The sequence below is a fragment of the Tenrec ecaudatus genome, chromosome 6, assembly GCF_050624435.1.
Source record: "Tenrec ecaudatus isolate mTenEca1 chromosome 6, mTenEca1.hap1, whole genome shotgun sequence".
In the NCBI taxonomy this organism is placed as follows: Eukaryota; Metazoa; Chordata; class Mammalia; order Afrosoricida; family Tenrecidae; genus Tenrec; species Tenrec ecaudatus.
The window spans coordinates 30424385-30451810 of NC_134535.1; the positions used below are offsets into that span (position 1 = coordinate 30424385).

At 41.5% G+C, this 27426-nt stretch overlaps 1 protein-coding gene across 1 annotated transcript in view; it reads right to left on the reverse strand.

The window, feature by feature from the left end:
• Nucleotides 1–27426, reverse strand: part of CFAP54 (cilia and flagella associated protein 54) — a 355855-nt gene that overhangs the window by 183649 nt on the left and 144780 nt on the right. Inside the window, exons 29-39 of the mRNA XM_075553212.1 lie at nucleotides 26604–26693; nucleotides 25843–25969; nucleotides 17797–17911; nucleotides 17373–17473; nucleotides 13480–13710; nucleotides 11223–11365; nucleotides 9103–9284; nucleotides 8369–8596; nucleotides 4054–4277; nucleotides 3820–3955; nucleotides 1123–1231 (exon numbers count right to left, since the gene is read on the reverse strand). Of these exons, the coding sequence (XP_075409327.1) occupies nucleotides 1123–1231; nucleotides 3820–3955; nucleotides 4054–4277; nucleotides 8369–8596; nucleotides 9103–9284; nucleotides 11223–11365; nucleotides 13480–13710; nucleotides 17373–17473; nucleotides 17797–17911; nucleotides 25843–25969; nucleotides 26604–26693 (1686 nt within the window). The remainder of the gene's footprint in view (nucleotides 1–1122; nucleotides 1232–3819; nucleotides 3956–4053; nucleotides 4278–8368; nucleotides 8597–9102; nucleotides 9285–11222; nucleotides 11366–13479; nucleotides 13711–17372; nucleotides 17474–17796; nucleotides 17912–25842; nucleotides 25970–26603; nucleotides 26694–27426) is intronic.

Consider the following 27426-nt stretch of genomic DNA (forward strand, 5'->3'; position numbering starts at 1 on the left):
AAAGATATCGATCTGAAGGCTTTGCATATGAGATAAAAAATAAAACAACACAGAGAAAATTGTGCAGCCTTCTCCCATCTTTATTTTTACCATCAATTCTTTGTCATCTTTCTTTGTTTCCCGTCTTTAACTTGTAAATTAACACAAATGAGTTTCATCCCTTTTAAGTGACACCTACAGCAACCTAAGATGGCAATGTCAATAACATATTTCACACAGACAACGTTCTACATACTTTAACGAGTAGCGTCTCTCCAAAACGGTGCCATCGAGTCAGTGCTGCCTTGGGTTTCCGCGATGGTAATTGTGTACGGAAGTAGAGAGCCCAGTCTTTCTCCCACGGAGCTGCTGGTGGTGTCCAGCCACACGGCTCACAGCCCACGCATGACCACTACACCAGAAGCTCCCCAAGAGTAACATCTATTCTACAAAGTACAACTATTGCTCTCTCTCCAATCAGAAGAAGGTGGACGAAAATCAAAAGGCAAATGGAAGCAATTGGTCTAATGAACCAGTGGAGCATGCAAGCTGCAGTCTCCATAACCCGGAGACCAGAGAACTAGATGCCACCCAGCTAAACCAGCCAACGGCTAGAAGGGCCCAGAAAGAGTGCGAACAAAACTCAAAACCATCAGGGAGACCGGTTGAATCAAGACTGGCAGTACGCACAAGACTGTGGACCTTATCACCTTGAGGTCGGTAAGTGAGCTCACTCCCACACGAGAATAATCAGCTCTTAAAGATCATAATGGCAACGTGTGTCCCAGGGCAACGTCCTCGCGGTTAGGAAAGGAGAAACGAAAACTGGAAACAAGCAGGGAAGTAGGAAGGTGATGGTACGTTCAGGAGATTACAATGGTGGGTTGAAACAAAATGTGTATGAGCTGCCCCCTGTAAAACTATAGGCTCCTCTGTAAACCATAACCTAATCCACACTAAAAAGTATGTGTTTTGCTGTTGTTTTTCAAGATAATCATGTCATCTGGATTACATACAGTAAAATAAATATTCAAAACAAATTTCACAAACATTTTCATTATGAACGACTTGACATTCAGAACACAATGGCACACCCTACTTCAAAGAATATAAAAAGGACTTCAAGCTAATGCTGGCTCTTACCCACGCTGATTAGCTTTCTCAGTACATCTACCCAGCTTCCTGTAGATGTCTCCGTATTGGTGGGAGGACTAATCTTGAGCTGCTTCCCAAGAAAATTTCGGCAGGTTATCTTAAAGAAGGATGAAAACAAACACCACTTAGACAGGGACGTAGAGCTAAAAATATGGTTTGAAATATTTGTCTCATTTTACATTTGTCAAAATAAAGAGACACAAAATGATGTTACCAACAAACTCTGACATGTAGCATTCAATCATGTGCAACTTTCTGGGAAAAATGGGCTACATATTTTTTCGTACTTCTTTTGTACAACACAGCTGAAAGAGCAGTAGGCAAATTATGTAGCGTAATTAAGACTAAATTTTCCAATATTCTATAAATTCACTTCTAAATATATCTTACATTATCTAAATTGAAAACAGTTTAAAATATAAGCTGTTTTTTCCAATGAAAAATTTTACCACCCTCCTCATGATTAGTGCAATTTAAACTTCCCTGGCGAAGTTTGACAGAGCTAATTTCTTCTATTGAATTCTGTCAATTTATTCTCGAAAGGACAGTTGAAGGCTAAAATGAAAAAATATCTGAAAACAGAAATATTTTAGAGAAAAAAAATTATTTTCAGAGGTTCAAGATTTTTCCCCTCCCCTATTCCGATCCTTAGACCAACCTGTCACCCCAAGGTCAGGCCTCCTTGAACCCCAGACTGACTTGCATGATTCTTCTCTAGTGTCCTTTGTGCACACTTCTTTAATAATATATGAATGAAGTCTGATAGGTCTAACAGAGCCCTACTTAATCTGTTCCCTTCCTCTCCCTCCAGCTTAATTGGGTAAAAATAAATTTAAAACCTCTTTATTGAATGAACACCTGCTTGATGCCAGACACTGTTTAAGTTCCAGAAGTGATATATCAGAGCGCAAAAGAAACAGAATTCCCTATTCTAATGGCGCTTACCTCCCAGTGGGAGGAGAGAGCTAATACATAAAACAGACAAAGTACATTACGTAGTATGAGTACACGAACAGTTTCCAATGCTGTAATCATGAAGAGGCCCAGGGTTGTAAAAAGAGTTGCTAGGGAAGACTCGCAGTGAAGGTGGCATTCAGCCGAGACTTGGACAGGTGAGGGGAGACATCAACTCGGATACCTGATGTTGGAGGAGCATTGGAGGCAGTGTGGAGTGGAAACATCTCGGAAACCCTTCAGGATGACGCTCAGACGGAGCAACAGAGATCACGAGGGGGCAGGCCATATCGATTGGCGCGAGTGATAATCCATGCTAGGAGAGGACATTCTAACTCTGGACCAGACGGAGCCTCGGCGTCGAGTTTTAACCACAAGAGTGACACAGACATACTTGGATTTTCAAAAGGTCCTCCTTTTGTCGCGTTGAAAATAGAACAGCGGAGAGGGATGGAGGAAGGCGGGAACAGACGGCTAAGTAGGAGGCGACTACAACACTCCAAGCAATGATCACCTTGGCTTGGGTCAGAAAAGTGTCCTCTGGTTTGGACTCTTGGTGATCCCGGGTGAGTCCAAGTTGAACTGGGCTGTCAATGAATGGGTTTGTTTGTTTGTTTTTTCAGAAGTTTCCCGCCAGACCATTCTGAGGCACCTCTTGATAGACTTGAACCTGCCACCTTTATGCTGGCAGTCGAGCACCTCAGCTGCTTGCACCACCCAGGGAATGGTTACATTTTGAAGGGCCCTGGCCATAGGATTTGGTGACCAAACTGGCACAGAGTATGAGGGCAAGAGAAGAGACAGGGCGGGTCTGAGCAGCGGGGAGGATGGAGTCCTGAACCATCGAGGTGGGGAAGACTGTGGCTGACCCAGGTGTGTTTAAGGTGTACTAGGTTTCAGATGTGCACTAAATACCTGGGAGGGGTGCAGTTAAGGGTGGGGTTTGTAGCGTCATCATTCGGTTACCAGGAAGACGAAGGGCTGGCAGAGCCCTTGTGTGTCATAGACACGCCTTCTCCCGGTGATTGATTCAATCAAACACTCCCCTGGAAACTGTGGTTTCCATTCCCTCCTCCATAAAAAACGTTAAAAATTACATTTTGTGATTGTCTTGAAGATAGGAGGGGGCTTCAAAAAGTGTGTGTGTGTGGGGGGATTCCATTATCTTTGCATTTCATTTTTCCACCAACTCTGAAGCCCCATCTCAGGATATGTTTGTAACATATGATTGCTATGTGCGATTGCTCTATAAAATATATAGCACATATACTGGATTCTCCAAGGAGCCCCAGTGGTGCGATGGTTAAGTGCTCTGTCACACGGGGCTGCTGAGCGTCAGAGTGCATGGGGCAGCGCACCCCACCACCACGCTCCATGCCCATCACCTCTCTGCCAGAGTCTCTAACCTACAGGTTCTTACTTCTGACCGAAAAATGCTTACTTCTGACTTTGAGAGGTGAAAATATTTTCATGCATCCTCCAAAGTATGGTGGACACCAGACACTCTCCTCAGTGTCCCCGATGGAGAACTCAGCCCTGACCAGAAGCACCCCATGGGCGGGGCCCTAATCTTGTTTATGCTGGACTTGGAAAACACTAACTCGCAATAACGTTTGCTTAGATGAATGGCAACTGCCCAAGGGGATATAACATGTATCTCAATGATCTGCTTCATAAGGTTTGCACTCTGGAGCACACACTCCTGCATGGCGAACAGAGTCAAAAACGTACCTTCTCCCTGTTATCCGCCTCGTACCTTCCACAAGGCTGTTGGGAAACATCGGGGCCATTGAGCATCCGTATTCTGAGATGAAGCTGCCGCTGAGCAAGCGCCAATAGAGGCGTCACTTGCTCTGTATACCTTTCACTAGACCGCAGAAAAGAAGATATTCAAAACCAAACATTAGCTCAAGACACGTGTTTGTCTTCTTCCTGAAGACTTGTCTGTTAAACACCAGTACTCACTGCGAAATCTCGTTGAACTGAATGGCAAGAGACACTACTGCTTCCCACTTCTCTACTTGATATAAAAGTTCCAGGGCCTTTAACACAAAGTTATGGATCCATTTCAAGTCAACTACATTCACATCATCTAAAGGGTGTTCAAACTTAAAGTTGGAACCGCCGTTATCATTTTTAATATTTCCATAACAGCTTGCAACATCGAACTCTCCTTTGTCTTCAATGACCTGAAAGCAAATGTTGAACAAAGAGTTCTATACTTCCATATATTTCACCACATTTATTTTTTGTAATGCTGTGTGATAAAATTGCGACATGCAGAGAAACAGAAAACAAGGGGGAAAGTTTTCATGTTTTTTTAGTACACAAATCACACTTAACCATTGAAGCAGTTCGGTGAAATGAAATTTCAGAGCTGATAGAAATGAGCTTTCTCTGTGCGGTCTAATACGGTCACCCATAGCCACATGTGCCTCCTGAGCCTTTGGAATATGGTTTGTGCTACTGAGTTTATTTAATCTTAAAATATAAATGTAAAGAGCCACATAATAGACAGTTAGGATTTTAGACTGCACAGACTAAAGTCTGATCCTACTTGGTACACAGTCAATACCTAGTTACATAGGAGTATTTAGTTAAAATTTTAAGGAAAAATCAGGTTTTAATATGCAAAGGACAGTATACCAGGTAAAATAGAGGGGCATCAAAACAAACAAACAAACAAAAAAGCCCCTCAGTGGGATGGACTGGCATAGGGGTTGCAGCAGTGGCGTCAAACATGAACAACCGTGAGGATGGGGCAGGACGTGGCGGCGCTTCATTCTTTTTGCACATAGAGTTGCTAAAGTCGGCAGCAGCTGACTCAATGGCACCTAATAACAACAATCTCACAGTGGACAAGGGTTCATGTCTACCCATACCCTGTCTCACCATTGGGATTTACTTCCAGTCTCAGACACCATCTGAATCACTCTTTCGGCATTTCAGTATGTATCTCTTCAGAGCAGTGAATTGTTTAATGTATTCCTTCTGGGTGTCTTCTTGGTAATTCTTACCAAATGACTGAGTAGGATTAATCAAGTGCAAGGGGCTTGGGGCCACCAACACCGCTGGGTAGCTGCTAACACTGTAAGGAAAATAGATGGCTGGCACCCTTGTGACCGGGGACCATGTAAATAAGGTATATACAAGCCTAATGTGGAGGTTGGTCAGTTTTCCCATTCCCTCAGGTATCGCAAAGGTGGAAAGGAGAGGCTCATGACCACCAACCATTAAAAACAGAGAGCCAAGAACAGAGTGTATTCTGTGGACCAAATAACTCTATACTGAGAATCTCTGCCGTCCAGGAGACAGGGTGTGACATCAGAGGTAGTGAGCAACGAGGAGAAGCAGCAGAAGAGGCTGGCCCACAGAACAAGAAAGCTGAGCAGCTCTGAGCACAGGCTTCGTTGGGGAGTGGAATGCTTCTGGGAATTTAACTGACAGAACTGAAAGAGCTGTGGACATTTACTGGAACAGGGCAGAGGCCAAGCAGAGGAGGTGAGGGTTAGAGGGGAGGGCTTGCTTATTGGGATGCCTGTTTGATCAGGATGACTCTCCTGACCAAAGGGCAGTCTCAAGAGTCTTTCTTGGTCCTTAACTGTAATCTTTTACATCCATGATAAACCCCATGATCACAAGCATTGGCTGAGTTCTATGTGGACATTGAATTATGAATGATCAAACCCAGCAGAGAAGTGGAGAGTGCTATAGGAGGATGGTTGGTGTCGAAAGTGGTAGGAAGGATGGAGGCATATCTGACTTCCAGCTCATAGGAATCAGCCTTGGGCGCCTGATGCAGACAAAGATTCTCTTTCTCTCCCTGTGAAGTTGGGTGCCTCTCCCACCCACCACACCATTTCTACAATCGCTAAAAAGATAAGAACTCTTATTTACAAAAACTTAATCACAATATTATAATGCTGGTCAAAAAAAAAAGAGAAAGAAATTAGCAAAAATCCCTTAAAATCATTGAAAACAGGAAAGAGTCCCTGGGCAGCACAAATGATTAACACATTTAGCTGTTAACTTAAAAGTAGTAATCTGAATACATCCCAGCAGTGCCTTGGAAGAAAGTCCTGGTAATTCACTTGTGAAAAATCAGCCATTGACAACCCTACGAAGTACAATTCTACTGTGGGACACATGAAGTTACTACCATGGGTCAGAATTCACTCCATGGCAAATTGGTTGCTGAGTGAGAAGTATCATTTCATTGTTTTGATTTGCATTTCCCTAGTGTCTAATTTCATAGGATATCTTTTTATGTGTTTATTGGCCATTTGTTGATACTCCTTAAAGAAGTCTATTCAAAACTGTCTCCCATTTTGTAATTTGACTGTTCAGTTTTTGTTGCTGTTGAGTTATAAGATTTCTTTATATATTCTGTGTGACTGCAGTGAAAATTGTGGACAATAACAAGTGTCGATGAGAATGTAGAGAAATCGGATCCCTCAACACGCTGGTAGAAATGCAAAGTGGTGCAGCCACTTTGGTGAGAGTGCATCTTCTGAGAGAGGATGGTGAAACTTCATCCCAGGCACTCTGGACATGTTAACCAGGAGAGACTAGTCTCTAGAAAAGGGCATTGTTCTTGATAAAGTAGAGGGAGAATGAAAAAGCAGAAGACGCTCAAGGAGATAAATTGATGCGGTGGATATATAATGGGCCCAAACATAGTAACAATTATCGAGACAGCACAAGACCAGGCAGTTTCCATGCCATTGTACACAGGACTGTGTTCACTCGGAGTCAATTTGATGGCATCTAACAACAACATTACACTTAACTTCTGCAATGATCAGAAAATATATTCCTTATTGCTTCCATATTCTAAATTTTATTAAGGTTTGTTTTTGACTCTGTTTGACTCACCTTGATGAATACTCCATGTGCACTTGATCATGTGAATTCTGCCAGTAAAGTATGCTGCTGTATAAATATCAATTAGATCATGTTGGTTGACAGTGTTTAAATCCTACATATCTTGTGTGATTTTTAACCTAGCTTTCCATCAACTGTTGATTGTAGACTTATCTATTTTTTCCTAAAGTTCTGTGAGTTCTGGTTCATGTATTCTGAATCACTATTGTTAGAGGCATGCACACTTACCATGATACCACAAACTGATTAGCTGTTTGACAGTTTGGAGGCTGTTAAACAGTTCTGGAGGCTAGAAGTCCAAATCAGGCTATGACCTTGTCGATTCCCTCTGAAGGGTCACGGAGAGAAACCGTTCTGGGCCTGTCTCCCAGCTTCTGGTAGTTCTAAGGAATCTCCGACTTACAGTCCTTACATTTGCGGTCTCATCCAGCATCCCGTGTCTCTCTTTCTTTGCACCATTCTTCTCTTGTAAAGGAAACCAGTGGTGTAGGATGAAGACTCCTTCTATTCCGGTGGAAGGAACTCGGTGACACTGCAGGATGAGCATTTGGGCTGCCGACCACCAGGGCAGCAGGCCAAGACCACCAAGTCCCTCCACAGGAGAACAACAGGCCCCCCTTAAGATTCGGTCTCAGAAACGATGGGCCAGAGTGGATTTGAGGCCAGTGAGTCTGGTTTCTTGGCGACACTCCAGTAGCAGGAGCCCTGCTGGTGCGGGGTTAAACACTCAGCAAACCAAAGGGTCAAGGGATTGAACCCACTAACCTTTCTTCTGCCAGCACCATACCATTTACCCTTCTTGGCCTATGTTCCATTGTAAGCATATAGTTTAGTTCTAGAAATGTTATCGACTCTGCAGTACAGTATTAAAACAAATGCCCTCTCCATGGTGCATTGTGTTTCCTACATTTCCAGCTTTCGATTATTTTATGCTTGTGCCTTTTCCATTTTATTTCCATGGTCTCAATCTCAATGCGGTAGACCTAAACTGGCTGCTCATTCGCCACGAGGTGGAGTCAGGTAACAGGAAGGATAAAGCAAGGGGCGCAACATCAGTGGCAAATGCTGCACTCTCTCTGGGTCAATTTTTTCCCTCTGCTCTTAGAAAAGGTTTCTGTGAGGATACAATGTATTAAGATCAGTCCATGTAGGAACTAGAAATCATTAAGTGTGACTCCCTAGCCTTTAAGAAATCAAAGTTTCTGATTGAGATCATCTTTCATGAACATCAATGCAAGTTATATATTAGGAACCAAATCATAGGAAGAAATAAATAAAATGTAGACCAACTAAATAGGCACTCAAGGGGGGAAATTAATTTCTATCTACCCAAGGTTACAGAACATAAGAATATTTTTATTGAGTATAATTCAAATAAAAACCAAAAAGGTCTTACCTTAATAGAATCGATGTTTTGAAGTTCTATTAACATGTCAATAAGTAATTCTGCTCCCAGATAGAATGGTAACACAGAAATACAGAGGAAGCTATCCTGATTCATGGGGAAGACTTTAACAAGATCAAATCCTTGTTTAAGGATTATCTGTAGAGTGTGGGCGTAGTTCCAAAAGGCCCGACAGCAGTTCTGAAACAGAGTCCAGTAGCCACCACGATGAGCAAGAACCTGAAACAAATGCAGCATTCAAGCGATTCCAAGGTACCAACGTCTCCAGGACTCTGAACAAGTTCATCTTTCTGCAAACACTATGTCAATATAAAGATAACTAAAATCATGGCCATGTACCCTTCGGAAGGAACCCTGGTGGCATCGTGGCTACAAACCGGGCTGCTCACCATAACGTCAGCTGTGCGAAACCACCAGCCTCTTTGTGGGAGAAAGACGAGCTTTCTACTCCCATGAGGGACAGGAGCAGTGGCCACTCTAGGTGGATGGACATCTGTAGGCCATCTCTCCCTGAGGATGGACACGACAAGAGGCCTCACTGCCATGGAAGGTACACCTCACCGCTCACCGAGGCTGAATCAACAGGATGGGTTCTCACAGTTGAAACCAAAACCATGCATAAACTAACTTCATAGCACCTAACCACCGGGCAATATAACTCACACCTGTGCATATGGGGTAAGCGTTAGGTCGACAACATTAGCAAACCAAAATGACCACGTTACCATGGCTCTTCTGCTATAGAGGAAGATTTTTGTGAAATGGTCTGGTAGGCTCACATTCCCGGTTCGGTCCTTCTCCTTAGCACTAACACCCACTTGTGAGTCCGTGTCAGAACCTGTTTGCATCCTGGGAATATCTTTGTCATCCATTTGGTAATTCATATACACAGAAAATTCATCAGCATCTGCAATACAAAAAGAAAGCGCAATGTTAATGAAAACAGAAAAATTGAGTTCCAGAAAACAATATAAGTGAGATATAGCAAATGAGTAAGTCAGCATATGCATGCCAGCGAAGTGTGGAGAATTAGCCTGGGGAATGAACCAGGGACCGCTTCTAGGGAAAGAAGCTCTTAACATCGTGTCTCAATTGAGGGCCACCGCTTGCTAGGTCTTAAAAGAGGGGCGCCAACCCAACTTGTAGAAAGAGAATGGAAAGAAATCCCAGGCAAGGGGAATGGCCAAAGGAGTGACGGAAGGCAGGAAGATGCATGTGCTTGAGCAAACGCTGATGGGTTCCATTACTTCTCTCCCCTCGGTACAGATCACTCAGGACACACAGGCGAAAAGGAGCACCATCCCTGGACTTGTTCCAGGGAGTGGCCCTGGTCGTTCACTCCCCTGTGGGCATGACATAAAACACAGACTAGTTTTTCTGGCATGAACTTTCTCTTAGCACTCTGCATCAGGTAGTAGATCTCAATGCTGAAATACCTATTGCAAACTTCATGGTAGGGCTTAGGTCGGGAGTGAGTTTAAAGAAAAAGCTGTATGCAAAACCAGACTAAAGCTCTGTGGAATTTACTTTCAAATTAATAAATATGTATATATATGTACACACGTACATATGCATATACAAATATATTTATGTATATACACCTACATATGTAAAATATGCAGATCGGTACAACTAATGTATACCCTACAAAAAGTTAGCAGACACAACGTAGCTCAAATATGAATCAACAACCCAAGGGCAGTTAAATAGCATATGAAGTATCCCAATCAGCAATAAGTTATAACGCACTTAAATTATCATTATTAAAAATCTATATGAGCTTTTATAATATTAAGAAGATACTAGAAATAATGTTTCCTTATAAAATGAGTGGTATTCAGTGTTAATGACTACGTTGAGATCCTACCCTACAGTGCTTGTGAATGTGAACTTCTGTGGAAATAGAGTCTGTGTAGCTGTTATAACTTAAGGGGAGGTCCTGAACCGATCTGAGTGGTGTCCTTCTGAAAGCGGAGAAAACACATGAGGAGATCACGGGGGCAACCAGCCGTGTGAAGGGTGCATCTATAAACCAAGACGTGCCCATTTCACCCCGACTCAGAGAGGTCCTTCAGAGGAAGCAGGGCCTTGTTCACTTGCACTTCTAGCCTCCAGCACTGGAAGACAAGGATTTCTGTCCTTACAGGACACCTAGACTGTAGCACTTTGTTACAGCATCCCTTGGAAGCAAATACAGTTCGAATAGGGTCCAGTACCCATTGTCTTTGCAGGATCGGGAGTAAACTATCAGTCAAGTTCCGCGTATGAAAGTTACCACGGCAGCCCATGCCCCCCTACTCCATAGAAACCCCTGACATCAAGCAGGGACCAACAAGAATTGACCCCACCATCAGCACATTGCTGCATTCATTTTAGAGTGAGCTTGGAAGTGGCAGTACTAGAGGGAGATCCTGGGACAAGACTGCCGCCGTCCTGAACACAGATTAGGCTGGAGTCTACTTCCCTGCCTTAATATGTGCCTTGGCATTACTGTGCTTGATAGAATCGGTTTGGAGACCCGTTTCCACTAAAACAGAATGCAAGGTCGCTGAACCACAGCTGCCAAGATACAAGAAAAGAACATTATATTTGGTGAGTAGCTAAATTGGTAACGGTGAGAATAAAACAGATATTTCCAACACATATGATAAGATCATAGAAAATATAGACCATTTTTTAAGAAAAAATAATTTCCTACACAACACAACTGAATTTCTGGATCTTTAGGTAATGGCATGTGTGCCTCAGTACAACTCTGTGTGTGTGTGTGTATGTATTACATTTGTTTGCGAATTTAAAAAAACCTTAGAGGCAACTTCACAGTATATTAACATATTTATTTTACCTGATGGTAAATTAGCCCTTCGTTTTTTAGCAGTCAGAAGAAAATCAAGCATTGCCTTATAACTTTCTACAGTAAATTTTCCTGTTGGTAATATTGCTCCCGAATTATATAATGAGAATAAGTTAGGATCGAGTGACCGGAAGCTGCAAGGGGGAAAAAAGACACAGTAAAATAACAATGCAAGCAAAACTGAATAAAACCTGTCAAATACAATCTTTTAGTTTGTGAAACTTTTGTGAGTGAGTGCCCACAAATTTTGGATCACAAGCTGTTTGGGCACTTGTTCAAAGTCAAATATTTTCCAATTAACTTAGAAATTACCAAATGTTATCACTTTTCTCTAAGGAATTTTAACATCAACATCTGTTTCCTTGCAAGGACCCTTGAAAATCTGAACATCTCTCAGCTCTGAAAGACTACCTTGTGTGAACAACCACTTGATTTTAATACAAGTCCATGAAGTTACCTACTATGTGCGCAATGTGTCCACAATTGGGGGGTGGGGTCTTAAAATAAGGTCTAAGCGGTAGACTTCCATTAACGAGGCATGCATCCACAGATACCGAGTACATAGGGCAGTTTTAGGAAAATCAAATTTGGTACTAAGTTACCGTGGCAAAAATTAGTCACTGACTCACTGTGCATAAATGGTCTGTTAACAGTGACAGGACCGTGGGCTGCCAAATGAACAAACACACCTATCTTGGAAGAAGTGCAGCCAGAGGCAGGGATGGTGAGATTTTGCCTCTTGTACTTTGGACACGTTGTCAGGAGAGACCAGTCCCTGGAGAAGGGGGTCATGCTTGGTGACGTAGAGCGGCAGCAAAGAGGATGAAGTTCCTCAACATGATGAAATGACACAGGAAAGCTGTAAGGCTGGCACAGGGCCCGTCAGTGTTTTGCTGTTGGACATGGGATCTCTGGGAGTCGGAATGTGCTCACTGGCAACTAACGTTTGGAAGGCAGCTCAGAGACTGTTTTCAGTCTCTCTGGCCTGACCCACTTCCCCAGGCCTGGCCCCACACAGGTGGCTCACTTTGGCCCGGCGCACTCTGTTGGTCAGGGAAGTGAACTGCATCCTGAATGTAAGTGCAGACTACAGCAAAGGGGTTCTAACAGGACATTACCGTGAAGGTTCAATCTGGTTGTGATTTTAGCCGAAATAATGGAGAAACAAACCAGGAGACCAAATTCACTAGGGAATTTCAACTCTCGGTTTTGCTTACTGAATTATTTGAATAACTATTGTCTTCATTTATCACCTGAACCAGGTCTGCCCTCCCGCCAATTCATTTGAGAGGTTGCTGCTGACTTCTAGATATTTTGTGCTACTCCGTGTCAACTGTACTAGACTCTTGTCAGACTGTGGTTCTCATCCTGTGTTTCCTACATCGACTCTGACTTGTGTTCTTCCAACTCTTTAGAATGCCTACTTCTCAATTTCAAAATCATGCCAATCCATCTAGGCCTGGGTCAGTTGCCTCTTTTCTATGAAACTCTTCCTTTGTGCCATCCCAATCAGAGGAAAATCCTGCCCAGGAACAAAGACTTCATTGTTTGTTTTGTTTTTACCAGAAGTTTTAGTTACCTGTGGGGTTTTTTGTATGCCAAAAGCTATATGTTGCATGTGAACATTTGTGATTAAACTTTCCAGAATATATTTGCCTGGTATAAAAGATTCATCTTTATATACTTCTTGTGAATTGAATTTGACTCCCAAATGTATGGTAATGTCCAAACTCCCAGACATGTGAAGGTGACCTTGCTTGGAAATAGCCAATGACCAGTGCCTTTCTAAGAGAAAGGAGAGGCGGATCTGGGCACAGAGATAGACACACGGAAGTCCCCGTGACAACAGCAGCAGGATTTAAGAATTAATGACAGAAAGGTAAGATTGTACGAGAAAAATAGCATCTCTTTATCAAGGGTAAAAAATACTTCTAAATTAAATAGAGTTCTGCCTAATGCCTACTGACATCTAAACTATGATACAATTCATTTTAGATTTCTGTTCAAATTGTGCTTTATCCTTGCATTGTAAGGTATATTAATACACATAGTCAAGATATGGGTGAATTAGTACCTCGGAAGCACTTCGGGCTCTGATTTAAGAGATTAGTAAACACACCAATGGCCAGTAGAAAGTAGAGGCACCCTATAAACCTCGTTTAGGTTGTTTTCAGCATTAGAGCCACATGCACAGATAGCACATGTTCACAGGATTAAACATTTGGTATGCATTGATAACGTACTATACCTGACTGTTGTTGGGGAAGGACCAAATTTCATCTTCATTCGGTCCCCTAGCTTTTGTAGGAACAGGTTGAAATGTGCGTTTGCCAGATGCAGATTCATCTGAGCTCTCCAGGGCATCTCCTCCAGGTTTACCTGATGAAACCGCTTCCTTTTCACGTGATTCAGAATGAGCGGGTTCATATGGTTCACCAGGAACTGATAGGCTACTTTTCTAACATCGGTTCTCTTATTTCTGCCATGGGAGAAAAGGAATTTTGCAGTTTTACACAAACCTCCAGACACTTAGGCAAGAAGAAGGGTTCCACTTTACATAACGTAGATCAAGAAGTCACTTGACTACGCTTATGCAAATCTTCCTGACTTGCTTCTCTGTTTCTTAGTGCTATGGACGCAAACCCGGGAGATGTAGAAGGCCCTGTGGGGGCTGAGATTTCTTCATATGGCTCTTCTACTCAAGTCCAGTCGCACCACCCGATTGAGTGGACTACGCAAACAGGGCCAGTGTAACACTGAAAGAGGATGGGTCCGTTCTTGTTACCACCCCTGGCTATAAGGGTGATCCAGCGTTGACACAGCAGAGGAGGGAGAAACCGGGAGGACCTGGGAAGCGCATGTTCAAGATGTGTGTAGGAAGTGACAGGCCACCAAGACATGCATGGCACATTGTGGCACTGAGGCTCAGAGGAGCAGCGGCACTGCCTCCTTAGCTGACCCACACTGTGGAACTCTGGGACCAAGTGACTCATGGGCTGGCTTCCTGGCCCACGGAGGCGAAGACCAAGGGACCACGTGGCTGAAAGACTAAGAACCAGAGACTTGGCTACCACGTGACTGAGAGGCTGAGAATTGGTGAGAGACTTGGCTGCTGGCTGAGGAGGCCAATGCCTTTGTCCTTACTGGTTGCTGTCATAACCTACTAACTTCCCAAGTAAACCTCTTAATTGTAACGTTGTCTGTGAGTTTTGTGTAGCCATTCTCAAATCCCGTATAGATGTAGAACTGGTATGGGAGGGGAAGTTGGTGTCCGAATAAGTCGTTGAGAAGCACAATAGAGGCTTGTCTGACTCCTGTCTCATGGTCTTTGGGAAGCCAGAAGAGGTCAGCTGTGTCTCCCTCCATGCTGTGTACCACAGGCATAAAGGTAGGTGCCCATGATCATTTACCAGTTGGTAAAGTAATATCCTCACTTATGTCATACTGCACTGAGTTTACACTGAATCAAAATACACACTGAGATGAAAGAGATAAGGGAAAAAGGAAATCCAGAAAGAAGACAGGCAGACATTGAATCAGAGTAGACCTTTTGGCAAACAAAGGAAGGAAGCCAGCTGTTGAATTTGAAAATCAAAAGATGGTTTTCTTTTAATCCAGGGTTTTTCTGCTTTCTGTTTTTGCCCTTGGTTTTTCTTGTTGTTAATTGCCATTGAGTTGACCAGATGTGGAGTAGAACTTCTCCACAGGGGAGGCAAGGCTTTGACTTTTGGGAGACAGATTGCCATCATCTGTCTTGTGAGATACCGCAGGGTGGGTGCTATGGATTGAGCTGTGTCCTCCAAAATATGGTCAACTAATCTAGGACAGTATTCTCCGTATCATATCATTATCTTCTATTTAGTGATCCGATATAATTATTTTGTGTGTTAGGGAGGCAGGATTAGAGACAGTTATTTTAATGCGGCATATACAATCTACAGGATTCGATTGCATCTTTAGTCAGTCTCTTTTGAGATGTAAAAGCTACGGGCCACCTCAACAGCCCCTGAGGACAACAACAACAATAAAGATGCTGCTGTCTTTGGAGTTCTCTGATTCCGTTTCCAACTTGCTAAAGGAAATCCTCCCTTAAGGTCTACCTAACTACCAGAGGAGTTCACCTGAGCTTCCTCAAGCTTCTTTCCTCCTCTGCAATGGTTCCTGCCCAGCAATCCTGTAAGCTAGTCCCCTGGTATACCTTCTGCAGTGGGGGAACCCCTGTGTGCTGCTGCCCGTGCATGAGCCCCAATAAATACCTTGTTGTGCAATGATTAGCTCTCTTTTCTTGGTCGCCCCCAAATTCCTTCAAAGGCATTACAACCATGATAAATCAGAGCACAGTTGTCCAGTTAAGTTTGACTCATGGAGCCTCTATCTAAGTCAGAGTAAAACTGTGCTCAAGAAGGTTTTTAATGGCTGTTATTAGAGAAGTACTTTCTCAGACCTTTCTCTTAAGGTAACTTACGTGGGCTGAACCACCAACCTTTCAGTTAGCATCTAAGCACTTACATTTTTGCACCACCTAAGGATGCTACAATCACAATAAATGAGTTTAAATAAATGGAACAAAGAATTAGATCCACCAATAATTGTGAATAATTTGCCAGATTTACAGTCTTGGAAGCTCACAGGGGCAATTCTACCCTGAACCTTGGGTAGCTATGAATCAACACTGACTCCATGACAGGGAAAGTCATGCTCCATGATCATCTATATTCTCTGATGGAAAATGATGACGATGTCTCTAAGGTGAGCTAGAGACATATATAAACCCGAGGTTAGTGAATGGATTTTGGGACTTGCACTTAACTCTAGCCCCAATCTAAGAACAATTAGTCCTTATGACATGGCCCTGCTTGATGCTCACTCTCAGGAAGAGATCATTGAAGATCTGTGTGCTATTGCCAAGTGTAGTGAAGAAACTATATGGTGCCTGGTTATCAGAAGAAATAGTGTCTGCGGTCTTAAAGGCATGTTTTCAAAGAAGCAGCCATCTAAGTGCGATGCCTAAGTCGACATGGAAGAAGCACACCAGCCTGTGTGACCCAAGGATTGTAAATAACAAAGTCCAAATCCAAAATCGGGAATTATATCAGGGCTTAAATTGTGAACACCTGATTTACAGAAGGCTATAGATGACAGCGGAGGCCAAAATCCATTTTCAGGGTCCACACGTGATTTAAGCCTCTGGTGAATCTCCTCTGATCACAGTTAAGGGATGCCAACAGCCTTGTTATTAGACAGAGAAGATTGTGAAGTCCCTTAGGGCAGAGATAGACAGGTCAAAATGCAATATCATATCATTTTATCTCCCTTTCAATCTATTTTAAAGTTATTTCCATTAAAAAATAAAAAGTGGACGGGAACTCCAGGTGGATTGGGCCTCCTGTCAAACATCTCTGGCCACAGAGCAGGGAGGTGAACAACAGCCCTGCTATCATGCAGTGTGTATGGGAGAGTGGATGATTGCAGACACACTTACATTAGAATTCAACACCTTATCATTTGATCTCCCTTTTGATCCATTTTAATTTCATTCTCATTTGTAACATGTTCTTTTCGATGGAGGTTTTTATCTGTTATACTTTGTTATTGTTAGTTTTCATCTATTTGAGTTTTTAAAAAATGATTTTCTGTATATGAAATGCAGGCTAGGTAAATCTATAGTGACAGCAGCTGGATTAATGGTTCCTGGAGGGTGCGGCTGGGGAGGCTGGGGGTAACATAGCGCTAATTGCAATGAGTACAAAAAATGAAGGAAATGTTCTAAAACTGATTGTGGTGATGACAGTACACCTCTTCTTGATGTGTCTGAACTATCAAATGATGGTATGTGAATTACATGACAATAAACCTGTTCTGAAGAGAAAACAAGAATAACATCAATTTGCTCTAATGACCACTCTAAGGAAACTCTGTAACGTAGTATCGAGTTCACCTACCTCCCAAATGAATACACTACTGAATTACCCTACTTATCTGTGTGCTTCCTTGTTCACTATGTTCCCTTGGTAAGTAAGGTCCCTGATGGCCATGACCTTTATTGATCTATCCTCCCAGCGCATCCCTCCTGCCCGAAATGATGCCCCCACAGAGTCACCCTCCGGTGAACATGTGTCGAGTGAATTCATTAAATGATACCTTTCTTGTTCTGCCATTTCAGAAATACTTGGATTTCTGGAAAAAAATTCTCTTAGAGTTTCCCTTCTTTTATATTTTCTCTTTGGTGGTATTTCTGTAACCTTAATAAAGGAGATAACAAAAACATTACAAACTAAATTCAAATTCTGAACAAAATGCTATGTCATGGAGTCTAAGTCACTCATCTTACAACCCTAAAATACAGAGGGTTCTTTGCTTCCCCCACTTAAAGAACAACATCAATAGTACCCCTTGAGATAAGTTCTTATTATAAAAATATTCATAGGATAATAAGAATTGAAATTTATGAATTATAAAATTATGCTTATTTTTATTTCCTTTGATTTCATATAATTAAAATTCACTTAAATCATCTCTAAATACGTGACTCTCTTGTTTCATGAGCTTAAAACTTCAAACTTACTTTTCCAATCTCCATTACTATAGCTTTAAACTTCCTAGCAGGTTTGTTTGATTTTTTATTAAAAATATTATCCTTAAGTCTTGGTTTTTTGGTTCCAAGCAGGGTCTCATTCCTCCTAAGGAAAAAATACAAAATCAATCAAGAGGATTTGAAAAAATATGCAGATCTACTTCAAGGAAACCGGTCCTTTAATGAGTGCTGTCCCTGAAATTATGCAGGAAGTTTATCCGAAATTGCTGTGTCCCATGTGGAAGTTAGATTGTGATGGCATCCGGTGATGCCATCTGGCTCTCATAAGAGAAAAATGGAACCTGTGTCATAAAAGAGGATGAAAACTAATGTGTCGACAGACAAAAGTGCAGTAACTAAAGGCAGGATATGGGAGGAATAGAATTGGCCTGAAAATAAGACAAAGGGTACCCCTCCCTGTGCAACTGAGAACACTACATCGGAGTGATCCAGGCAAGCTATCTTTCCACTGACCGCTCTGAGCCTCTTTCGTCCAATCATATGCAGGCTTGCAGGCATTATTCACTTCGGACTAACCACAGGGACTAAGCCTCTTAGATGTGGGCGAAGTTCTCCTGACCTCAATCGCCTGCAGAGGGTTTTAACCTGGTTTCCCCCATTCTCCATAGACGCCAGTGGTAATCTGGGTCATGTTTAAATATGTACTGCAAAGTTTCTCATTTTCCTTCAATTGACACTTATTATCTATATTTCCAGATATATATTAGCAAATATATTTCCAGATATATATTGACAAATATATATATTTCCAGATATATATATATTGGCAAATACTTGCCAGGTAGAGCAACACCCTCCTACAAAATGTTAAATGGAATCCAAAAGGGTAAATTGCATGCAATGAAGGGTCACATCATGGCAAAGCTAATAAGATGGCTAAATGAACCTGGAGAACTAGTTCCAGGAAATGAGGTATAGGATTCAACGTTATCTCCGTCTTAGAGACAATTCATTTCTCACTTCAATGTCGATATGATGATCCTTAATGATCACTGTATTTTACTGTCTCCTTAACCTAGGAAGCTTGGGCCAGTGACCAGATCCTCTCCCTTACATCCCAAGCCTGTTGTTTTCCAACCAGCTTTGTCTTTCTTAGAGACCCTTACCCTTTACAGACTCCCACAGAAAGCCAATTAATAGTCTGCTACATTTTTACATGGAGCTAATCACTAATCATTGCATTTCATCTTTCACCGGCAGCACAATTTGCAGATACGGCCTCTCTATCTCATCATCTGTCCCCTTATTTTGGACACTTGCATCAGTTTGCTTCAGGTAGCTCTTTGGTTATGCGGGTTCCAAATCATGATGACCTCATGCACAACTGAACAAAGTGTTGCACTTCTATGATGATTGGTGTGTTTGAGTGCCTTGTATGCACGATTGTGCCAATCATCTCACAGGGGTGCCTTGGTTTGGGTTGATCCTCCATTTTGCTGACCTATACTAACAACTGGTATTTCCTGATGACTTGTTAAAAGTGAGGGAGCTAAAGTCTTGACATCTTCACTTCTAAGTAGCATTCTCGTTGTATTTCTTCTCTGGCTGGCTTGTCCACGCAGCTGATGGCAGTTCACAGCCAAGGTAATATTCTTTACCAAAACCACAATCTGAGTGCAATTCTTCTGTTTTCCTTTTCCATTGTCCAGCTTTCAGAGGCAATTTATAAGGCCATGGCTTGGGTCAGGTATATCTTAATTATCAGTCTGGTAAATCACATTTAGTTGGGTGTGTAAAATCTAGTCTGAATTTAATTCATTTATATCTACTGTGATTACTGAAATGCTGGGGTTTATTTCTACCACAGACAGGGTTTGACGTTGATCAGGTCATCTAGGCATCCTTTGTTTTTTACTTCCCATTTTGTCTTCCCTTCTTTTTAAGGGATAAAAATTTTAAATGTATTCTCTTTCTCTCACTTTGACTCCAAGAAGTCAAATGTCCAATTTCTATTATAAAATGTTTGCAAGTATTCCTACATTTTTAGCATGTAATAATTTTTAAACTTTATAAAATAGCTAAAGCTAATCAGTATCATTTTCTAGATAGGAACACTCCTTAAAAATAGTAATCCCCATCTTAACTCTGGCTGTACATTTTACTCCTCTATCATTATTTGATATAATCTGTTTTCCATTTTTATTGTTTCCAACAGGAATATAGACTCCTGTGTAAGACTATTATTAAAGTTTATTTTTAAGTATCCACCCATTTAGATGTAACTGAACCTATATCCCAATGATCACTACTCTTCCCCAGCCTATTTGAATGCTCCAGTGATTTGCATGCTTCGCCTTCGACTGGGTGTGTGTACTTACTTAGGTAGATAAAAGGCACATGTCTGCTCACTGAGGCATTACATGTCTGAAAATGCTTTCTCATGTCACTAGGTTGTACTGTGATGACTTTCATGTTGTTGTCATGCTGGAAGGCATCAATATTTAAAATAATACCAATAGCTTCCCCTGTGTCGAAGAGGTTTCAGCAAAGCTTGCAGATTGAGACAGATAGGGAAGAAGGAAGAGGCATTCTGTTTCTGGAGGATTCGCCATTGACCATCTGATGAGTAACAGTGAAACATGGTCAGATAGAGTCTAGTCGCAGAACATGAGCCCTCAGGTCAGAAGGCACAAAGTCGAGGCGACTATAATGATGTGAATGGAGGAAGCTTTCCGGACCTTCATTTACTGATGAAGCACATCTCAAAGTGAGAATAAACAGTTGTAAACATCCATGAATAATCCAAACACAGAGCGCATGAAATAGAATAAAGAAAATCAGAAGTTGTAAATAATGAAATGGAACACATAAAGAATCAGTGGGTTGAAATGGACTGGTATTGGTCATTTTGCTGGGAATGTCAAATTTAAGGGATTGATGTCTATCTCATCAATAAAAAGAACATTTCAAAAGCTATCTTGAAATACAGGGCTGTTTTGGTAAGAAAAATATCTATACACTAACAAGGAAGACCAATTACCATAATATTATTATTCAAACAAACCCACTAATTTTTAAAGCCAATGAAAAAAAATTCAAGAATTCTACCAACTTCTTAACTCTAAAATTGATCAACTAGGCAAGATACACTGATAATGACTAATAATTATTGGTGATTGGAATGCAAAAGTTGGAAACAGAGAATCAGTAGTTGGAAAATATGGCCTTGATGATAGAAACAATGCTGGAAATCACATGATAGGATTTTGTAAGACCAATGAATGATTCTTCATTGCAAATATCTTTCTAATTACCTAACTGAATACTATACTACTGACCTTACAAGACAGAATTCATAGGATTCATGTCAACAACACCTGTGAAAAGAGATAACGGAGAAGCTCAATATCAGCAGCCACAACAAAGCCAAAGGCTGACATAGAACAGACTACTAATTGCTCATGTGGCAGTTCAGGTCAAAGTTGAAGAAAAATTTTTAATCAATTAGAGTTAAAATATGGCTTTGCCTATATCCAACCTGGACATAGAGCATTTCAGGAATAGAGTTGACGCACTGGACTCTAAGGACTGAAGGCCAAACAAGTTGTGGGATGACATTAAGAGGCTGGGACATGGAAGAGGAAAGGGGGCGGAGTCAACATCAATGTGCAAAAAGGGGGGAGAACTACAAAACTGATTCTAAAGATGACTGTACAGCCCTTGTTGATATGATTGAACCATTGAGTTTTACGATATGTTAATTAGACACCAATAATTTTTTTAAGAACATCATATATAAAGAAAGCAAAAGGTCATTACAAAGACAGGAAGAGACAAAGACTTACTGGATATCTGAAGAGGCTCTGAAACGTGTTCCTCAGGGTGCAGAAGCTAAAGCAAGTGGCAGAAATGACATGAAAGCGCTAAGCAAAAAAATTCAAAGAGTAGCTCAAAAAGACAAAGTAAAGGTGATATAGTTAGTTTATTGAGCCAACCTGGCTGATACACACATGAGGGGTTAATTGAAGGGTGGAGAGATAAATGGCTCGGTGAGCCTTGCCTTTCTAGTTCTCTGGTCTCTTGATTTCTGATAGTCAGACCAGGGTGCAGCTGCCTTAGCCAATTCCCTGCTCCAGCTAGAAGGCTCAATTCCTGCAAGATATCCCCAAGGAGAAGCCACATGGCCCTACCCCGATGCAGCCCTGGGTGCTGAAGCAGCCGTGTGGAGACCCCTGCCCTCTCTGAGAAGCTTACACATTCATTGACTCGGCTGTACTCCTGCAGTCAGCGTCATTGGGTCTGTTTTGTGAGATGGAGGAGGACTTTGGGGATTGGTGTTGGACATATGGGCTAATGTTGGACTTGTGGGCTTGGGCAGCACTGGGTTGGGATGTTTTCTTGATGCGCACTTAAGCTTTTTATATAAAACTCTCTCATATAAATGAGGTTCTGTGGATTTGTTTCTCTAAGGTACCCAGACTGACACAAAAGGATTGTAGTGAAATGTGCCAGGACCTAGAGTGAGAATGCCACGAAGGAAGAACCTGCTCAGTGTTTCTGAGCTTAACGAACTGAAGAAAGCATTCAAGCCTGGGAACGCCACACTGAAGGATTCTATGAGCCAAATATTGAAAAGTGCAGGAAGCATGCAGAGACGGTGGAATGATTATACAAGTCACTGTACCAAAAATAACTGGTCGACATTCACCTATTTCAAGAGGTAACATACGATCATGAACCAATGGCATTAAAAGATGTTCACGCAGAATTAAAGGCATTGAACAAAAAGCTGATGAAGTACGAGGAATACTCACTCATCTATGAAATTTGGAGACAGCTATTTATTCAACCAACTGTGAGATCTATATTTGTGTCCATTCAAAAAAGGGGGTGAAACAACAGAAAGTGGAAATTATCAACCAATATCATTAGTATTACATGCAAGTAAAATTTTGCTGAAGATAGTTCAAAAGCAGGTAATCCAAACACTAACAGGGAGATGCCAAAAAATTCCAGCTGCTTTCAGTAGAGGCCTTGGAACAAGGGCTATCACTGATGACATTGGATGGTCTTGGTGAATGCAGAGAACACCAGAAAGATGCTTACTTGTGATTTAAGGACTATGGGAAAGCATCTGACCGTGTGGATTGTAGGAACCAGGAGTAACATGGCACAGAATAGGAATTCCAAAAGACTGAACTGCGCTCCGGCAAACCTGGACATAGACCAGAAGGCAGTTGTTCAAATAGAACCAGAGGACACTGTGTGTTTTACAATAAGGACTAATGTACTTGAGGATTGTGTCCTTTCACTGTAAACTAAGCAAATCATCTGAGCAGCTGGACATGAAATAAAATGCAGCATCAGAAGTGGGGGAAGACCCATTCACAACATGGAATACGCAAATGACACAACGTTATTTGCCAAAAGCCAAGAAGACTTGACATACTAACTGAAGAAGATTAAAGACTTAAAAATCCATCCTTCAGAATGGATTGCACCTCAATATAAAGAAAACAAAAGTTCTCAAAACATGGACCAATAAACAACTTCAGGATGAACAGATGAAAAATTGACATTTCCATCAGTTTTATTTGGATCCACAATCAGTGTTCATAGGAGCAGAGAAATCAAATTGTATATGACACTCACCATAATGTGTTAGTCTAGGTAGACTAGAGAAACAAATCCACAGAAGCTCATAAGTCTATAAGACAGCGTTTTACGTAAAGGGTAAGTGTACATTAAGAAAGCATCCCAACCCAGTGCTGTTCAAGTCCATATGTCCGACACCAATCTACAAAGTCCTCCTCAATCTCACAAAACACACACAATGATGAGACTGCAGGAGGAAAACCGAGTCAGTGAACTTGTCAGCATCTCAGCGCTGGCAGGGGTCTTCTCCACAGGGCTGCATTGTGGTAGGTCCATGCGGCTTCTACTCAGGGATGTCTTGCAGGAAGTGGGCAAACCTGCTCCACAAGACCTCTTCGGAGTGTTGAAAAGCAGAGATGATAACAAAAGTAACATGATTTGTGGTCTTCAAAGATGCCCAAACCGCAGTTTTTAAAGTGTTGTAAATAAAAGAGCACAGAACTTACTGGGGGACAGTTAGAGAGATGGAAACATTGCCTTCAGAGTGTGTAGACCGTGATGGAGATGATGCTGAGCAACAATAACTGTACTATGATAGTTTATTTAATAAAAACTTCTGTGATTTGTAGCAATACTTTTGGACTTAACCCTTCCATTGCTTTTATGAATACATATACTTGTAATATTTGCAAGAGTGTTTCAGTTGATTTTCTTCAAGTTTCAACAAGACAATCTTTAACATTCACAAAACATGAAAATTCACCTACTTTTCAAATTTTTACAACTCATATCTTTCTCTAATTTTCTTGGCCAACATTTAAAGAGGATGCTAAATTTGGTCCATGACAGAGAACATATTGAGCTCATCCTAACACTGATATTATAATAGAAAAGTTATCAATAAAGCCTACTAAGTATAGCACCATCAAGAAGAAAACAAAAATATGTCCCTTTGAGGAGTGGGGTGTGCCTGACCAAGTCACAATGTTTTCATTGCCTCATGTGCAGCTGAAAGACAGACACAGAGTAAGGAAGAGTGGAGGAGAACTGAGGCTTCGGGATTGTGGCAGGACAAGGAATTCTGCATATGCCACAGACTGCCCGAAGACAGACAAATCTGTCTTAGAAGAAGCACAGCCGGTGGCTTCTTGGGTTGGAGGATGGTAAAGCTTCGTTTCATGCACTTTGGACATGTTATCAAAGGGGCCAGATCCTGGGAAAGGACACCATGCTTGGCCGAGGACCGATGATAAAGTGGAAGACCAGCAAGAGAATGGACTGACAATGGTGACTTAATCACGGACTCAAACACAGCAAGGACCACGAGACTGGCACCAACAAGGCAGTGTTTTGTTCTGTTTTCCACAGAGTCCCTCTAAGTTGGAACTGACTTGGCAGCACAAAGCATCATTCTTGGGCTGCCTCTCTACAGTCGGGCTTCCAGACTTCTCTGCATACTGAAAGTGCCTTCTGGTTTTCTTTAGCATCAAGTATAACCTTTATAGTTCTCAAAGATCTTATTTTGGCTGTGACTTTTTTTTTCATTTAATAAACTCTCCAATTCTGACCAATCCCATTATTACCATGGTTTTCTTCACTTAATAGAAACAACTTCCTCTTCTATTATTTGAAAAGATTGAAGCACATATGTTCTAAATTTTTGTTCTAATAAGTGCAATGCCTATTTCAGGAAGAATATATTGAGGGCATGTTTTAGGGAATGTTTCTATTTTACAGCTATCTTTAAAAATAGGTTTTGTGTTATTTTCTCTCATTACACTGGGATACTTTAATTAAAGTGTGATAGTTAGATCCCATTTTTCAGAAAAGTCCACTTATCAGAAGGAAAGTTGAATTCATTCTAACTCTTGGCATCTCTCATAATAGGCAAGAGACATGAAATGCCTTGCCTGTTTTTGGAAGGCCGGGAGAATCATTTGGATCTCAAGGGATACCTCTAAACGTTTTATTGTTTCTGTTTCAAGAGCACCGTATCCACAAATACAAACGAAAACTCCAAGAAATGATCCCTCTTCTGTGGGCTCTGCTTGCAGCGATCGAGTAATTAAAACAATAAAGCATGTGAACAAAACTGTACCAAAAAAATTCATGTGCGAGGGAGCTGATCACCTGCAGGTGAAATAGCTACCTTGGTTCTATCACCACAAAACACAATCTATTTCCTATTAGAAATCTGAGCCTGCTCTATTCTTATTTCAGTGGTATAAAACTGTTTATTTTTGTTTAGTTACTTACATCCAGGCATGTGGAACTACCTTCCAGGTGGGTATTGTAACTCCATTCTCCCTACGTAGCCCAATATGTATGAAACTGACAATAAGGTGATGACTGTACAACTCTCTTTAACTATCGAATTACATGGCATGTGAATGATATGTCACTGAAACTGTTTAAAAAGAACTAACACAAGGATTATTGGAGCAATAACAAAGAAATACGTTTTAATGATAACACAAGTACCTTTTCAAGAAGTCATGGACAGGAGTTGTGATCTCCAGAACAAGGGAAAATCGTTCCTCGTTTATGCATTTTAGCATAACTTGTGTAAAGAATTCCAGGAATCTGGGTCTCTGTTTAAATCGCATCACTAGAAAACCAAGGGATTTCACAGAATTATCAACAGAGTTTGGGCACAGAAAGGTTACTATTGCTAATGGTCATTCTGGTGCAACAGACAAGCTTACTAACTTGACATTTATATTTTTCACCTGAAAGAATCATTTATAGGAATGGATGTGTGCGGTATGAGCTATTATTTTTCTAAGCCCATGCATTTCCTTCAGGTGAATTTTTAATTTTAACTTCCAAGTATCTCCATGTGGAGGAAATTTTCAGAAAAGTTGCTTCTAAAACTATGATCTGTTGGCACATTAGAATAACTTGCTACTCTGATTTTATTGTATTACACTCTATATTAAGCATTAATGTTGTATTTTCCTCTTAGCTGAATTTAAGAGCCACCATTTTTCAAGGTACTAGCTTTTGTAAATTTTTTTGTATCACTGTTCACTCCCAAAATGTGCCACAGCCCAAGCTCGGCCCCTCCAGACATTAGCAATCAGCTCCCCTCTTAGGTCTCTCTCCCAATGTGGCAATCAGATTCCAGGTGATACTGACTGGTGAAGAACCCAAAACCTTCCACCTACAAGTTCTGAAGCAGGCAACAATGACCAACTCCACAGAAGTAATGACCTTCAAGGTGGCTGTCTTAGAGGACCTACCTTCCCTCACAGAGCCCTTCACCGACCAGTTTAACACGATGGGGTAGAGGAAGATGGGATCCTCTGTTCCAGAGAGCTCCGTGGTGGTATCTAAAGTCAAGCACTTGAGTGAGTTGTACGTTCTGTGTACCATAAAAAGCCAAACCAAAAATTCTTTGGGGGCACGTGGCGATGGGGGGGGTGAAAAACAAGAAAATACTCAAATGTTCATTCTAAATTATCATTCCTGAAAATATCAATTATAGGACCATCGTGTGGGTGTTAAAAATAATCTACAATAGTCTCAATTACTGTCCTGTCATTTTACCTTAAACATCAAGATGTCTATCCTCAAAAATGGGTGGAGACTTTAGCGTGCACGAATCCCCCTTGGTCAACAGCCATCATAAAGCAATAAACCCAAGATGCACGGCCCTCCCAAGGATACGCCTGCATTTCACTAGGGACCCCTTGGGAGGGCAGCAGAGAAGGAGGAGCAGCAGAGTCTGGGGTCACAACGGCACTAACTTATTCGCTGTTCTTAGGTAAGTCCTTGGTTTCTGTGTGCCTCCGTGTTCTTGTCTTTACAAGGGGGATAATAATAGTACCATCCTAATATGGCTTTTTCCTACAAGTTCTATGAATTCTAGTACATAAAAAACACCTAATACAGTGCCGATCACATTAGGTGTTTTATGCATACTGAAATCAGAACACTTTTATTTTATTGTCATTGCTATTGTAGCTACTGCTTTGCTAGTAACAGTCCACTGGGCTTCTTGGTAAACTGTAACTTTTTATTGATCTGGTCAAAATTAATCATTCAAATTTCTAGACCAGCGAG